The sequence below is a fragment of the Phoenix dactylifera genome, chromosome 4, assembly GCF_051530095.1.
Source record: "Phoenix dactylifera cultivar Ajwa chromosome 4, Ajwa_hap1_PhDact_Kaust_v1.1, whole genome shotgun sequence".
In the NCBI taxonomy this organism is placed as follows: Eukaryota; Viridiplantae; Streptophyta; class Magnoliopsida; order Arecales; family Arecaceae; genus Phoenix; species Phoenix dactylifera.
The window spans coordinates 49,843,781-49,861,587 of record NC_143193.1 but is presented as its reverse complement, the minus strand read 5'-3'; the positions used below and the strand labels follow the sequence as shown (position 1 = coordinate 49,861,587).

At 36.1% G+C, this 17,807-nt stretch overlaps 1 protein-coding gene and 1 pseudogene across 2 annotated transcripts; both read right to left on the bottom strand.

The window, feature by feature from the left end:
- Positions 1-647: 647 nt before the first annotated feature.
- On the bottom strand, positions 648-8,297 carry TRM11 (tRNA modification 11 protein). The gene is made up of 6 exons (XM_026803751.4): positions 7,916-8,297; positions 6,273-6,484; positions 4,731-5,048; positions 4,563-4,637; positions 2,748-2,822; positions 648-1,406 (listed from the first exon to the last, which is right to left on the bottom strand). The coding sequence occupies exons 1-6, from the start codon at positions 8,139-8,141 to the stop codon at positions 852-854; spliced, it is 1,461 nt and encodes a 486-aa protein (XP_026659552.4). The 5' UTR covers positions 8,142-8,297; the 3' UTR covers positions 648-851.
- A 1,360-nt stretch (positions 8,298-9,657) lies between these two features.
- LOC103704841 (uncharacterized protein C57A10.07-like) lies at positions 9,658-15,433 on the bottom strand (annotated as a pseudogene). Its single transcript, XR_015977340.2, has 3 exons — positions 13,984-15,433; positions 11,331-11,455; positions 9,658-10,182 (listed from the first exon to the last, which is right to left on the bottom strand). The product of XR_015977340.2 is annotated as an uncharacterized protein C57A10.07-like (transcript).
- Between the last annotated feature and the right edge of the window lie 2,374 nt (positions 15,434-17,807).

Here is a 17,807-nt window from a genome sequence, read left to right as displayed (position 1 = left end):
GTGTATTAGAACTAATCTATATTTATAAGACCTACGGCTTCATCATTCACAAAAAATAATATCTTGAAGGACACAGTCTTGGTCGAATGTGTGCAAATTGGCAACTTTGCTGGCATTTATAACATTTAAATTTTGCATTTTATCCAATCTGCACAGCATCAATTGCCAATGTCGCATCATCCTGACATAAATTCTGGAGGAAGAAAAGGGGTACATTAAGCTACTTAAAGCTTACGACTTATGAAGGTGGAGATATTACCAAAACTTTTACTCTACCATGCTGGTAGGTACAAAAGACGCACATGGATCATTTATGTTGGGAAACAAAACAACACTGAAACTGAACATTAATCTTCAATACATAACTCAATAATGTGAAGCAGCTTAAAAAGAACCACTACGGAAACCTTTTGATTTGTAGCAGGCAAAGGTCACAAGAAACTATCTAAAATCATATTTGGTTAGGTGAAAACTAAAAAAGGCTAATAAGTTTTCTTGCAATTTAGATACACAGGATACTTGCAAGTCGATCGATGTCTGATAAGCTTAACCCCCCCAACCCCAACAAAAAAAAAGAAGAAGATGAAACCTCTTCATCTACCAGCATGAAATCCTAGGTCAGTCCATGCACTTGAATCAAGAGGACATGAATCATAATGTCTGCATGTCTAATATTAGATATTAGCAACTCCGCGAACTAATCATGGTACAAAAATGTACACACATTACAAGGCTCATGTTGAATACACCAACTTGGAAGTTCTTCGCACTAAAGTTATAAAGAACTATAATCTCTCTCAAAAAAAAAAAAAAACTTAGGCCTAGATTTAAAACATTAAAAAAACATAATCTTACACATACTTGCCTCTGTATTTTGGTTTTGAATCTCTGTCAAACTTGGATTTTCCAGACAAAGATATCTGAGGGTCAGCCGGGCTGAACACAGCAGAGTGAAGATTACCATCTTCTAACCATTTGAGATGGTTCTCTTTGAACTCTAGGTGCTTCTTTCTAGCTGATTCTGCGATCTCTTCAGTATATGGGCCTGTCTTTACCATGGTCAACAAATACCGACTATAGCGCAGACTCAGGATCTGCTCACTGGAAGCAACCAGAGTGAAACATGGATGTTCAGGGAGCTCAGCATTAGTAAAGCCATCCTCCCTTACGACAGGGTAAAAGAATACGAGCCTCCCACCCATCACTAGCATCTTGGCAGAAAGGTCAAGAAGATCATGCATGCACTCAGCTAAGCTGTAAGGTGCGGTTGATGGTATGTGGTCAATCCTTTTCTCCTCTGGAACTGTGTAAGGACCAACAATGCCTTTCAATAATTTACGGCCACCGGACTTCCGACCACCAGCACGAACGCCATATGGTGGGTCACAGATTATAGCATCAAATACCTTAAAAACAAGCAGCAGCAAAAAAAAAGGGCATCAGATCCATGATTTAGCATATAGCAGCCACGTTAAAAAAACTGTGAATTGCAATGTTAGTTGTAATTACCATTCAATATAGATATGGTCAATTGGCAACCTCATGGGTGGTTCATCATCAGAATACTCTGATCACAGGTTCTTAACCATACAAAGGTCATCAATGATGACCCTATAAAAATTCTAATGAAGCAAACCACAAAAACTGACTACTGAATCGGTATCTCATGCAGCTAAGTGATTGAAAGATACATATGAATAAGTACATGAATTGTTCTAGAATGCATGAATCGCTTGAACTCATCATTTCATGAACAACAGTGAACAAATTAATTATGTGTATTGAATGCAAACCATCCCCTTGTTTGTGCCTAGAATTTGACCACTCTTAGAAGTCTGATTGAATTAAACAAAAAAAAAGTAGTTTTCTCCATTGAACTCTTTGGAGTGAAAATAAAACACAACTTTAAAGAGATTATTCAGAAGCAGAATATAAGAAGTCATAAGCAGAAAGAACAACAGTTGCCCACATTTTGCTTCAATTTATTCATATGTGTTTAAATATCATGCAGTCTCTGAAGTGTAAATTGGTTCCATGGTGATTTGGCACATCAATACACCAGTTAGACACAAACAAGGTACATGCGAAGCATTCTAAGCCTCTTATTGTTTTTTATTTTACTTTTTTGATAGGAAAGAAGGGAGACCCACCCACAAGATAACTACCCAGACTCAAATACTTGGGATGCACCACCAAGACTCAAACCCAGAACCTCAGGTTGCTAAGCAGAAGGGTGTGACCACGGGAGCAAGCTCCTATCACCCAAGATTCTAAGCCTCCAATGTGAGCTTCCTTCGCTGAATACCCCTTGAGAAGGGGTATTATAAAAATGTAAAAATGGTGTGCAGCACAAATTAGTGCTAACACTGCTCACCATGCCTAGCACACAGGTTCCTACTAAAAGATAGCGTCGATAATAGTTGTGATACAACAAAGTAAATATAATGAATTCTACAAAATTCCTTCTATGCAGATCCGCATTGAAGCATGATTCCATTATATATCTCCGTATGATGGCTGTATAGACTCCAGAATGATGTGTGCACCTGTATGACCAATCAACTCATATGTATGCTTTGATGGAAAAGAAACGAAAGTGCTTAGATTGCAAATAAAGCCATTTAGAAAAGTGATGTATATCATAAAGAACCAAGAGCTTAATTAGGCACAGCAGGAGAGAGTGCTGCAAACACCAAATTCATGAAAACCATCATGTATGGTAACATATATAGAGGACATGAAATCACCTCTCTCAGTCCAGGACGCCAAGGGGGCAGATTATTGTCTGCCCTCAACAAAGATATTGGCATTGGCAAGTTATACTGCAAAGATCATTAGAAAGACAGCCAGTGAGAAACATATTATAATTGACAAAGCAAAAAAAAGAAAAGCCAAGAAAACTGTCAAAAACTGATATCTAGAATTACATAGTAAAATCATACAATGGTACTAGAAAATTTTAATGCTAATATGCAAAGATTTTCACAATGGTGGTGGAGACAAAGGTATCAAGTGTCAATTAAACAGAAAAGATGTATTCAACAAAAAAAAGAAGGGTTTAAAGTAGCACATACTATTTTCTGCATAATGGGTTCATTAGTTTGGTCACCTCAAATTACTTGAAAGCACAAAGGCTCCTAACACCCGAACATCGAAAGCCACCTTGTATCAGGTTTACTTTCTGAGGAATCATCTCATCTGAATCAAGGACTTTTCTATTGGCAAAGATAGCCATAGGAAATATATTCAAAAGGGATCAGGATATTTTAAACCAGAGGTGCAGCCTCCTGAAACACAGGCAATCACAAGGGCATATTGCATACGTATATACTTTGCATGCAACAAACTGGTTGTGATTTTTTTTTCTTCATGGTCCTCTTTTTTTTTGGTTTAGCGAGGTGGGGCAGTAGGGGAGCTGGAGGAGTTGTTTTACGCAATTGTCCAAGCAAAGTGGTTAGCCCTTACATCTCACATCTGGAATTTTCACTATATTCTGTAGTCATAATTGTACTAAGAAAACAAAAGGTTTACTGTTTACATATATCCTGCCCATGTCCTACTCCTATAACAGGTCCTACAAGAAGACTGCCAAAGATTACAGCAGTTTCCACTTATCTTGAATAGACAACAGTTGAATTCTCAAGATTAAATATCAAATAATCTTCAGAGTTCTGAAAGATAAGAAGTGGCAGAAGTGATGGTGGTTGAAAGAGTATACAATGTTCAAAGCAAGTCACTCACCCATTTGTTCTATCCATGGAGGGCCCAGGACAGAAGCATCCAAAAGAACAAGGTAGATCATTTTTTTATCAAAGTTGGAATGGTGTAATTGCAAAGTAAATCCCTTTGAAATTGGATAATAAAAGATGGGAGGCAACTAAGGAATTATAGCTGATGATACCAACTCATACACTAAAGTCCAGTGAGCTTATCCTAGTTTGACAGGTTATGCCCTTTCCCCCTTCCAATATGAAGCAATTTAAACTTTTATATAGGATACATCAGTGTTGCAGTCAATATTAGTACGACTCAGGATGATGCAAGAAAAGAAGTTGGATAGCTGTAGCACCAAATTGATGCAGAAAGGAATTAGAAATGAGTTTTAGAGATTAATGGGGGGTCAGAGATTGAAAATTCCATTCTTTGGATTAAAGTAAATTAGAGAGGGAATTTATATGACACATGCAGGATCTATGAGTAAGGATTCACAAATCTTGAAGAGACTACAACAGTAGTGGACTAAGATGGTTTAAGATATATGGTAGATGTAAGACTATGGAAGTAATTGACTAAAGTGGTGAAGAAGAACAGAAATTCATATTTGAGTAGAAAATAAGATTTAGGTTCAGTGAATTTTGAAGAGACTAGGGCAGCATATTTGGCTTAAATGAAGAAACATATATAGAGAAAAACCTAATGGAGTTGTCTCCACAAAATAAAACATATAATTCTACAACAAGGTCGAAGGCATAACTGACATCCATTCAACAGGAAAATTCCATAGATCCATTGTTTTTACTTATAATCCCATTCAAAAGCATGAAAAGAATACAAAGAATCACCTGTTTAAAATTGCTCCAAACATTACAATCTGGGCCACGCCCATCACGTACTACCCTTATGTCAATATCTGCACCCTGGAAACTTTATATCAGAATTTTCAAGATAACAAAAACCTTCTTGTTCAAACAGGGGATAACAAAAGGCTACTTGCTTAAACAAACACAGACCATTGTCATTGCTCCAAAATGTGCAGCAGCAACCAGAATGCTCCCAGTTCCTACAAAGGGATCATAGACAAGTTTTCCTGGTTGTGCTAACCCTTGATTAGCCATGAGAAAGGCTATTTCAGCATCCATGGCTGTAGGACCTAGGTATTTACGACTTTTCAACTGATAAGTAGGCAAAAGCTTTCTATCTGCAGCTCCAACCTCTCGACCAAAGAAAATTGCCCTCTGGACAATTGGTGGAAGGCCATTATTTGATCCATAATTGTCAGTTTCCATGAGATAGAACTTGTGATCTGGGCTTCGCAAATCAACCCGTCCCTGGAAGGTTACTATCAGAAATTGAACTAGCAACAATGTAAAATTAAATAATCTACCCAACTTCTTGCACCTCAAGCATATATAATACATTACTCAAAAAATGATATATTTACTGATTTAATATTAAAGTTAGATATCTAAGACTTTACATATCCAGGCATGTAAGTTCATTTGCTATAGTTTTAAACACAAATATAAAGAAAGAAATTTACAAAGGAAAATTGAGTGGTTTCTTCAGATGGACAAGAATAAGACAGTGCTCTGATACCCATTACATGCATTTGTAGCTTTTATTATGTGACCTTTGCAGTTTTATTTGCTTCAAGCTATTGTATTGTGTAAATTTCGATCTTGAACATTTCAAAATTATTAATCTGAATAATTTATTAGTCATTCCTCGTGCAAAAAAGAAAAATTTGCATATAACACAAACACAGAACCCTCATTCATACAACTTCGCATCATTATAACATTTTCAGACAACCCATAGTCTCAGAATACAAAACCATTGGTTCTTGAGATGGTTCATCATACATAACGTTAAAATCTCAAAAATAATACTTCTAGGATTCTTCTAATGAGCTAACTGTCCGTAACCAAAAAAAAAAAACCTAAATCCTCTGAACCAATTTTCAAACAACATATTTTTATATTATTTTCCTGCCTCTAAATTGACATATTTAAGAAGCATAAGCATACCTAAGAAACACTCAAAATGCAGTTACGAAATATATATGACCTTGAATTAGGGTCCACATGCATTTAGAGTTTGTTGGAATGATTGTGCACATGGTTTTTTTTTGGTTTTTCTATGTGGGATGGTATTTTTTATGCTAATATTGGCCTCAAAATGTTAAAACTTTTATTGATAATACATGAAACTTTCTTCACAATCCACTTTTAATTTTTGCACATTTTAAAACATTTTTTCACAAGTATTATAATAAGCATAAGAGCGCAAAGTGCAGATATGCACATACAAATATATATACTCATATTGCAAAATAGTACAATTGGACCTTTAATTTGAAGCATTTGACAAAGTATATATTTGAGACAATCATCAGCACAAACATATATGTAACATAGGTTGCAATCAACATAGATTACTTGTCCGATATTTTTCTTCTTATTCAATTGTAAAAACAAGAGAAATTCAGAAAAGCATATTTTGCTGGAGTTTTAAACAGTAACAAAGTATGCAATAGTCACAGAAGAACCTACCTTGAATGGTATGTAACTGAGTCCTTGGATGCGTTCATTTTGTTCCTGAAAGCTAATCACCTTGCCAAAGCTGTCCACGATGATTCGGAATGTGCTTTCTGATGTCAAGTATGGCAATTTCTTTTCATCCGGAAAATCTCTTATAGCCTTTTCCAATTCTTCATAGCTACTCCCCTGTCCCCAAAGTTCATACATTCCCTTGACAAGTATACCTGTAATCATGCAATTGTACCAGCATCCACATATGGACACCACTCTTTATCAAACACCTTTTGCATGTGTTAACATGTTATTACATGTATATGTGTATACATCGAACTATCGCAGTAAAAATAAAAGGTGACATGAAATGAGTTTAAAAACTACAGTGCCACAAATATGAACACATGAACAGGAGTGTTACAACTGCTACCAATGAATATCATGAATATGTTTCCTTAGAACTTGCCTTCTAGCTAAAGCTTCAGCCATCTCAATTTCAAAATGAAAACATGTTTGAAACATAGCAATGGCAGGGTACAATAGGATTAAAGAAGAAATTATCCAATGATAGTAAGAGTGATGAATATCATAATTTCACGAACAAAACAAAGATAAAATTTATTAAAAGAAATGTCTCGGTTCTTTTAAACCTGAATGTGTGTATGAAAATTCTGACATCTCCTAGCTAAAGAAACATTTCTATACTTAGGTGCCAAATTTCTCCAGCTTGACAAAACAACAGTCCTCATGGAGAACTAAAAGATTATTTACGTATCAGATCGAAAGTTGAAACAAAAATAATATGAACATCTAGAATTTTTTTTTCTTTTGAGAATCTACATGTTCATTTTTACAATATTTATTAATTACCATTCAAAGCTTAAATATAGAAACATCCCTTACCTTATATATCTTTCTTAGATAAAAATGTATTTTAAGTTTAAAAGGTAACAGCGTACGCTACTCCCCTCTCTGCTTTGGATATGCATCAAAATTCATTAACCTTATCTTAGTTAAAAATAATAAGAGGAAAGAAAAGGGAAGGAAAAATGGACCACTAAAAAATGACTACACAGTCACGTGTACCATGATAACTGAATCAAAAATGCCAAGAAAGCTTTTTCCCACCCAAACAAGCTCCAAGATTAGAATCTAGAGAAATTAAACAAGACCTAACGATCGATGAATTCATCCACTTCATGATATGAATCAGTAGTCGGATAATAGAAATGCTCACGAACCACCAAAGAGCCAAGAACTCAATCAAAAAGAACCTGCCATCTTGCATTCAATTCCAATCCAAGGCCTACTAGACATCCATAAACCATAGGAAAAAGGCTTCAAAGATTAAAAAAAAGGAAGAAAAGATTACATTTTGATGCCCCCTCTATTCTCCCCAAGGAAGGAGAAGACAAGAAACATTTCTTGAATCATTCAAACACATCAAAAACATCCAAGCAAGAAGATTACATTTTGATGCCTGCTATAAACGCCCACAAGAAGAAAAAGCCAAGAACCATTCTTTCATCCTTAGTACTTCAAGCATCAAACTAATTTAAAACTCCAAGCAAAAAGATAACACGATTGGAAGTGCCACCGGTCCACCAGTAGCAAAAGAAAATAATTTTTCAAAGGGACATAAAGGAAAAGGGAGTTCTCACTTCGCTTGGCGATGTTTCTTGCTATCTCCTCGGAAGGAAGTGAGACGAAATGGAAAGGGGAATCTATGTGGTGATTTTCTGGGAGCCTCCACTCCAGAGACCGCGGCGGAGGGCCTCCTATTCCTTCTCCGGCTGCCTCGAAGGCTCCGAAGAGCTCCGCTAGGGATTCCACCTCCGGCCTCCGGTAGTCCAAGAGCCGGTGGTAGAAGACGCACAGATACCACATCCCTCTCTCTCTTCCGAACCCTAATTTCTTCTTCCTTCCGAACACAAATTTCTTCTTCTCTTCGCCCTCTTTCCGCCGTTGCGACGCCGCGAGGTGGGGAGCAAGGGCCAACGAGAGAAGATAAAAAGAAGAAACCCAAAACCCTGAAATGAACGAAGGGCCGGTTATGATGCCTCGCGTGACAGTTTAAGGGGGTCGACTGGGTCGGAAATCAACGGTCACGATCGGTCTTGCTAACTCCATTCTTTTTACCCGTCAGATACGATAAACGGTCGCACGCATTTCACGCGTCAAAATAACTAACGTTAGGGTCCTATAAATAACTTTACATATTAACCCCTTCGGTGTGAGAATATTACGTAAAGTGCTTATACGTGAAAAAGCTGATAATTCCCGTGCTTTGGCATATAGGACCGCGTGCGACCGTGCAAAAATAACGAATGTTAGGGTCATAAAAATAAATTTACATATTAACCCCTTCAGTGTGCAAATATTACATAAAGTGCTTATGCGTGAACAAGCTGATAGTCCCAGTGTTCTGGCACATAGAACCCTATGAGATACAAGAATCATATAAAGTTCGCTTGAGCGTGACACCTGATCCTATTTTCCAGGCGTGTCATGCAAATGATGCGCTAAATATGACAGGCTAAGTTCCATTAGTGTTGAGCTGGGTCAGAAGTTCGAACATCATGCCTCATCCAAAGATTAGCAATCAAGTGACATATTTTAAAAACCTTTCTTGGTGAAGCCTCACCCAAAGATTAGCTAGGGGCATCCCGTATAAGCTGATTGGGATAATATTTTTCAATCTGAACCTGCAAATTATTGCATATTATTCTAACAGAAAGAAGACTATATACATGCATACGACCGTTTTCGCTAATATTGGAGATCTACAAGACCTTGTAAAATACGTCTATAATAAAATTTTATCGTATAATAATTTCTTGCAGCATGTTGGTAGCAACTGCCTAATTTTCTCCAAGTTGTAATTATTGTGCTAAAAACTCTTGATAAAAGCACGAATCAATCAATCTCTGCCAATCAACTTCCATCATAATGGTGTTTTTGATATTGTATAAACCATTTGATTCTCACCTTCACTAGAGTTTCAGATTTTGAAAATAGAAAAAAAAAATATCGGGTTCATGAATAGGAACTTATGACGATCTGCATGTCTAAAAAGAAGGTGGTCACAGCCATCCCACCAAGTCAGCCCGGATAACCTGCTGATCTAAATTCTGGTTTTAATAAGCAGACTTTATTAATAATAATAATAATAATCGGCTTTCTTTTTGATTCACCAAGCTCTGTCAACCCTCCACTCTTTGATTTGAATAGCTTAAGTATTTGCTTGGTCCTTCCTGATAAACAAACGAGTACATTTCTCCAGCTTATTTTAAAACTTGGTTTGAATATACAAAGGATGTCTGTACAGGAAAGCGAAAAGAAAAAGGGATGTCCATACCAAGCAAGGCACAAGTTGCAATCCAACATCACAGAAAGTTCGATATTTTTCTAACATAAATCTGATCCTTTTTGCGTAAAATCCTGGCTGTAGAACTTCGTTTTCTCATAGTTTAATTACATAATATGCAAAAGGGAAAAGATGAGATGGATTACAGTGAGACTCAAGACCTATGCTGCATCTGACTTTAAGGTTAGGATGTCCAATCTGCATAATTGTGAAGTAGATGAATTCCATTCAACCTTGATCCTACTAAGTCCAAGGAAGCGAGCTTGGATAAGGAACTGGACCGCAATAGCTGAACAAGCCTTTCAGCTCAGGGCATCCATTGGGATAAGGAATAGTCCGATGAAATGGATCCCTCTTAAGCTTCTTAAGATGAAGAGAATCTAAACATCCATATGGGTCTTCTTGGAACTGGATCCTAACAGAAGCTTCACCTTTCTTTGCAGCCTCTTTTGCAGTTGGAGAAGTTAGGGTGCCAAAAAAGAAAAACCTCCCTTCTGGAAACCCAATTGCTGAACGATGTAAATATACAAATCTTTCCTCCTTGTAATCATAGCTTACAACCTGCCACCAACCAAAGAAAGTATACAGTCTGCTCAAGACCCTACTACCATCCATGATAATATAAACAGCGAAGATAATAATGAGATGTCAGAACCAATGCACAAGTTCAACCATTTACACAATGCACTGTACAAGCAAGCATTTGGGCATCCAGTTCAAATCAATAATTAGGCATAAACAACAAGCTCTATCTAATCCAATTGGTTCTCGGAGCATTTTCACAACCTAATGGAGAGCGGACATCACCTTTACTCTTCCGTGCAAAATTCCCAATGAAAATGCATGCTCACAGACACATCTCAGCAAAATTATTTTACATCTGATATTTGGGAGGTTTTTGATTGATCAAACCTCCACCAGCACTAGTTCTTTTGACAACAACTTAAGATATTGCATAAAGGAACAAACAGAGCACACAGGTTCAGAACTACCATATTTGCAAGACTACTGACCACTTGTTTGCTGTCAGAAGGCATGTATGAGCAAAGCCTCCCAGAAATAAACAAGCTCTCCTTTCCGTCCACCAGGTCATTACCAACTAAACATTAGAGTCAGAAAGGAGATCTACAGTATAAAATTAACGGTTAAAAGAACATGTCAATTTCCAGGAGGATATACACATACGCCATAGTATTTTTCGAATTCTTATGTCCAATTTGTAAATGGTTTCATTTCAAAAGGTTCTGAAGACTTAAAGATACAAGCCACATAAATCTTTTGTCTTTTCATTGGAACAAGCAACCCTGGAACAGCCTACCTTCGATTAATAGACTTGCTTATTGCAACTTTTAAATGAATTATATTTGCCAAAGGCTACTGTTGATGGAAAAGCTTAGATCAAAATTTAGATCAATTCAACGAGTTAAAGGTTGTTAATACCATTCTCACACATTGGAGCTTGAGTCAAACCTGAAAAGGGCAACTCTGGAGTGGCAACCCTTCTGCTTGATTAAGAACTTAAAACATTATATCAGAAAGTCTCTTTCATTTTTTTTTCAAAAAGAAAATATCCTAATTTTTTTTAAAAAAAACTTGTTGGCGTGTTTGAAGTTATAAAGAAATAAGATATATTATTCTTCAATATGTCTGGAGAAGCATAGGTAGTGAAAAAGAAATAAGCATCACAAGAAAAAGAGGCAGAAGCTCACAGTAATATTCTGAGGGTAAGCACCAGTAAGTTCTCAAAACCGACAGACACTAAAAAGAAGGTTCTCAAAACTGTCTCTTGCATGTTCCTCTGTGAGTGCTCTGCTCCTCACACCATCTTGTTTCCCTGTACAAAGAGGCAGGAAAAAAGCATCTCAATAGAACATATAAAACAAATCAAGCATTATACAAAGAGTATTCAATCTCTCTAATTTCTGAGGAATAAGTTGTAGGACACTTCCATGTGGTCTGCAAGTCAAATGTCATCGAAGTTTCAAAATATCAATATTTTTAAATTTCCAAAACCAACTTATTTCAGTAGATTGTTTTAAAGGTCCAGTCCTTGGTCTATGGAGTTTGACATATTTCATGTAATCAATACAGAATTAGAAGAAAAGACTTCATACGAACAAACCATTTAATTTAAAAAAAATGTTGACAAAACCAATTTAGTTAATTTGTCGGGCATTAAGAGAAAGGAAAGAGAGATATCTATCAAGATGAGAAAAAAATCTTAGATGAAGTGTATAATAAAATTATAGTTAATATAAGTGTGTAGCAAAAGCTAATAGAAAGACATTAGAACTTGAGTTGTAAAAAGAACGAAAAAAGAAGATTAAAACAAATGTCACCAAGATAAACATGAAATCAAGATAGCAGTTGCAAAGTTCGTCCACTAAAAAAAAGAAAAGAAATCACTCGAGTTGTCAAGTTCGTATCCAAGAATTTAAGCATTCAAAATTATCTTAATTGCCAATACGCAGAACTCACATGCAAACAATTTGGAGGCTTTAACTTTCTTGTGAGGATATTACTTGCTTATTTCAGTAATAGAGATGTGTGCCTGCAAGCTACATAATTATTGATTACTAATTTAGCAAGAGGTCAGAAATCAACCCACGGACCTTAATTTTTTCTTGATGCTGTCTAAAGCATTTTAGTTGATCATAACTTTTGACGAAGCATAAAATTTAAGAAAAAAAAGGGACTCCAAGTTATTGGCCTGGAGAGTTAATTGATCTGGAAACTGCTCTAACTAATTCAGCTTGAACTTTTAAATAAGTCAAGAAGTTGTAAACTAAGTCAAAAGAATGGTCAAGTAACATTAGGTCAAACAGTGGTCCATTCCTAGAGGAAACAGTGGAACAAGATACGTGCCACATTACCGAATATTTCTCATATCTTTGTCCATGAATGTTGGGACATCTTCTACGAGTGTAGCCAAGAGTCATGCTCCAACAGTTTATAGTCATTGAAGCCTTAAAGAATTATGAAAAATCATATACAGATACCATTTAACTGATCTCATCTAGCTTTACTTGTTTCTGCCATAAATATGCATATGCTTTGAAAATGAGGTTGTTTGAAGTACAGGGATAATATATAATGGCATGCACCTTTAAATTTGTAAAAAAGTGTATCAACATATGCATGTCGATGAGTTTAAGCACACAAATACATGGTAAACCTGTATTTAATTGAAAATGAGATGCTACATGTTACAGTCCTAGGAAAATAGACAACAGCAGCAAAGACTTTGTACAATATTGTGATTAATAAAACAAGAAGTATTTCATGGTTTAATTTAAAGAAACCAGCATTTCTAGATGTATGCATAAATTAATAAAGTTTTACAAGTTATATTTGGTCGTAGAGGAGAAGGATTTCAAGTGTGAAGAAGCAGATGCAAGACTTGGCTGCCAGAGAAAACATCAATGCCCTAAAAACCAGTGAAATAAAAGTTATTTGATTAAGAAACTAGCTATGTATGAAATATTGCTAAGTGGAAATTCAGCATGAACAACACTGTAAAGGTACTGACCGTGATCAGAAGATCAACTATAAAGCTTGAAAACAACAAGATCTGAACTCAATGGTTGGAAATAGAGATAATATGCATTCTGCCAGATAACCATGTTATTTATTATACATCCACAATTCTAACTGAAACCAGTTAGACATATTGCTGATGAGGTGGGAAGATATCATGATATCCATATGGTAAAGCAGGTTTTGTATGAAACAGATACCACAAGAGTACAAAAACCTCAAATCACACTGAGCTAATGTATGCAATTGCAGAAGATGGTGGCAATTCTAAAAGATGTTAGTTTAACTAAAAAAGATGAGAAGCTATTACATAAATTAAAAACAGCCTTATCAGCTAGCTTAACAAAATCACAAACAACATTGTATTTGACAAACAGTATAAGCAGTATAAAGCCATTTTAATTCTTCACTGGTAGTGCATATATGCTTATGGATGTAAGGTCGATTTCCTAAGTTTGTCTAATACTTCCTTCCAACCTGAAGTCCAAACCGGCACTGTGATCATAATTATACAATAGAATGAAATAGCATAAGTCAAGAGACAAAGATACACTCAAAAAAAGTCGAGACAAACATTCACAGAGTCAGTGTCCAAGTATCGCCATAAATCGCTTTTGCAAACAAGAAGATCTACGCTACTTTGTTCTTACTCTTTCATAGAATTCTGCAAACGTGCACAATGGTTCCATAAATAGTCAATATCATAATTACCGATCAAGCATAACAAAGATAAAATATCACATCCAAAACAATGAACTGATTTCAGCTCATGACGTCGACTGAAAATTGATAAATCATCACCAAGAGAGAAAGCAAATCAATTACCAGACCAGCCTTTTGATTCTGCAACTGCCCAATAACTCTGCGCTTTACTTCGAGGGCCAGCATCCTTTCGAGTTTCCCCACCACTAAATAAAAGAAGAGCTCCCTCATCCTTAGCTGCAATCTCCACCCCTTCTTTTATATGCGACAAAAATGTAGCAGCTTGACCTGGTTGCTTCTGATACGGCTCCAAAAACCACGAATCCTCACGGTCAATCTTCCCACAACTGCTGCTAGTATAGACTGAATGTCCAGCAACCATGACAAGATTACGGAGATTCGCAAAAGGATAAGAACCCGAACCCACACTCAGATCACCGATCCTTCGGTAACCCATCATTCTAAAACGGCTTTCTTATGCAGATAGAACAATCAGAATGCTTACTCCAAAGGACAATGAGATGAGACAAATTGCAACAGGGTGCAGCTTGTAGAAATAGTAAATGCGATTTCCGATGGATTTAAGCATCTTGAGGGGTTCAGATTGTAAATTTTTGGACGTTCGGACCTTCCAGGAGTTTCCAGATTCTAAGTCAAAGTCCCCCCTAGGGTAAGCAAGGAAGGGCTTGGGACTTCCTGGCCCATGTAACTGGTTATTCATGATGGCATGAAATCGCTCTTAACACAGCAAAGAAGCGAGATCATGAGTACCCATTGGATATTGGCATCAAAACCCCTCAAAAGAAAGAAAGAGATTAAACTATTTTACCCACCAAGATCGAACTTTTGGAGTGGAAACTTGTACAAATTCCGAATTTCTAATCTCGCAGTACAGATCTCTCACCAAAATTAGTGAAAGAAATGAAATTTAAGTAAATTCTTAACGAAGCAAAACAGCAAGGTGGGAACTTTCTCCAAGAAAACCTCTTTTTCATGAATCCATAATTCTATCAGACAAGCCCAGATGAGAATTCAAAGTTATGAATCGATATGACACTAAATTTCTAAACCTGATACACAATCCCTCTTCTAACATCCAGAAAATGGAAAAAATCTAAGCATTCCCAAAGAGACAATGGAAAAATCTAAACAAACTAAAGGTATCAGAAAGCACACTAACTCGGTATGAATCCGCACTCCAGATGGCACGAAAGAAAACTTCAACTCGAGCCGGACGGAAATCTGAAGTGAAAACTGGATGGAACCGTGAATTTCTCTTCCTTATTCAGCGAAATCTCATCATTGGCAGCCCAAGTCGGATTTAAAAGTGGGGGGAAAACAAAGAAAGGATGGCATCCAGCTTAGAGAAATCACAATCAAGAAGAAGATTTTCTTATTTTTAGACGTTCTAGATGGGATTTCTGTGGGAAACAAACAGAAGTAGACGACAGCTCTTATTGTCGGATTGAGATCTTTAGACTAAATTAGAAAGAAAACAGGGAGAGGAGGGAGCAAGAGACGACGGAATGAAAAAAATCTAATGAAGAGCGCCTGCATCATGTTCATATAGAGGGCCCTTTATACGGTGCCACGTAATATATAACACGATTCTCAAAGCAAGGTAAGAAACTACATAGGTTCCTCGAAATCAAATAGATGATACATTTCTAATCCTTCTTTAATGTAAGAATATTTTTTAAAAAAAGTCCAGGATATAGATAAGAATAGGGAAAACTTCTATTCTTATTAACTTGGTGAATATAACCTTATTTTGATGACTAAATTTAAAATAATATATTTGTATGAGATGAGAGGAGTTACAACTTACAATAATAAAGGCAGGTAGAGGTTCACTTTGCGGTTCACCATTTTGAAGAATTTATCTTATAGAATTACGTGTTTGTGCCTTATCTTTTATGCTATCTTTTTTTTTTTAATGATTTTGTTGACTGCACTCACATCCGTCGTGCATGAGTTGCTATTGTACCAAAAAAAAAAAAAAAACATGTAGGGTTACTCCAGTTGAATAAAGTTGATTTCAGAAATTTTAGTTTAATATTATTATTATTTTTTACTGTGCATGGCTGCATGTCAAAATGAATAAGAGAATATGAAGACAGGTAAATGATTTTTCGAAACACTGTGCTAATCTAATAAGAATTTAAGATTGGTTATTCAATTAATAGATTTCATCATATTTATCCTTAGCTTCAAATGCACGTCACCTTTGTTCACTAACATTCCAAATTACACCTTTATCCATCCATCCCTTCGTAATATCTTTTTAACAAATTTATCTGCCCTTGTTTAGATCGTACTCTCTTTCTTTAACACAGAGAAACAATAGGAATGTACTGTGAAAAACTGAAAATATATTAATCCATTCATGTTAGTAATAATAAAATCTTTTATTCAATGGGTTCATGGTCATCTGCCTTGTTCTCATGTGCCTTGGCTGTGGCAAATATTTGAGATTTTCTGCCCTGGATAACAAGCATCGTATTACAACACTCCTAGAAATTCTGATGCAGATGTTTTGTTAGGATTATTATTTGGTTTAGCAGTGCAATAAGGGTAACAAATAATCTATGCTTCCATAAGGAAAACAACTTACCTGCATTATATCAAATTACCAGTTGTTAATTAGTTAACGTTATGTAATGATCTCAAATGATGTATTTCTTAAATGAGATTGAAACTATCCATCCAACACTTCTTTGACATGAATCAGCCGTGCAACATGCAAAAAATTAAAATACTAAACTTTGGATATATAATCTGAATTCTAAGAAATCTCCATATCCATTAAGTATTTAATAGAATTATCTCTCACAGCTACGCACTAAGAAAGAACGTCACGAGAGCGGTATTGCTGTAACAACCCAGAATCTCATCCAAAATAGCTAATCGAAAGATATTATTTAGGTTTCTTAATCATGTATAAGTACCCAAGATCTACCTAACAAATAACCGATGTGGAACTAAACACACGCCCGCAAGGGTCCTCACAATTGCATAAGAAAAAAACTAGCTAAAAGTTATAACTTAGCCTAGTTTGTCCAAGGATTACAACTGGAAAGAAGAATGAGTTGGGTCCAAATAATGCTATAGTCCCATGAGCCCTCCCCAATCAATCAAACCATCTGTGCTTCATTAAAACGTAGAAAAATATCATTTGTGTCACACCAATGCGTATGCTGCTATGGCAAGAGGAAATTTCTGTGTCATTGGGCGGGGGTCCACCTTGGATTACTCATGAAACAATAGATAGAAATTTGTAGCCGTGGGTCGTCGATGACATCCTTGGAGACATTATTTTTTGCTGCAATTTGATCGAATTTGTTCGCATATGCTCTTCACCTGCGTCACCCACTTCATCATGCAAATCTAAAGCCTATCAGTATCTTCCATTGGATAAACGAAGAACTGCGGCACCCACGGGATCTTTGGGATACAACGCTCAGCTTATACAGCATTATATTGTCACGAACTAATTTAAGTAGATCATATTCATCTGCAACCTTTTAACTTTAAAGAAAGTTCTTACAATTGGAGAGGTGCAATTTTTTTTTTATTGGCGATGCACTTCTTAGCCTCATCCAATTTACGAAGGAAGTCAGTCTCGATTTGAATATATATATATAAATATATATATATGCTCCACTAGATCTTTTTCCAGCCAATAAAAATATATCACGCGTCAAACTTGTATAAAGTTTTTGCAATTTGAATGTAAAAGATTTGCAGCTGATCCAAACTAGAGATTACTTGTTCCTAAATCGCAAACAAGCGTCGACATTTTTTTCGAAGCAACTAATGTTTAGCCCCTGGTTTGATCTCTTTGTTTGACTCCATGTCGCTTGTTTCAAACATCTGAAATATGAAACTGATTGCTGCCCTTTGATTTATCTATTTTCCAATGATCAATAGGTGCTGACCAAATGTTT

Excerpts from the sequence above, each read along its gene's own strand:
- TRM11 (XM_026803751.4), bottom strand. The coding sequence starts at position 8,141 with ATGTGGTATCTGTGCGTCTTCTACCACCGGCTCTTGGACTACCGGAGG. Across the intron at positions 6,485-7,915 it reads AAGAAACATCGCCAAGCGAA|GTATACTTGTCAAGGGAATG; the intron begins GTGAGAACTCCC and ends GCATGATTACAG. Across the intron at positions 5,049-6,272 it reads TCAGTTACATACCATTCAAG|GGACGGGTTGATTTGCGAAG; the intron begins GTAGGTTCTTCT and ends GTAACCTTCCAG.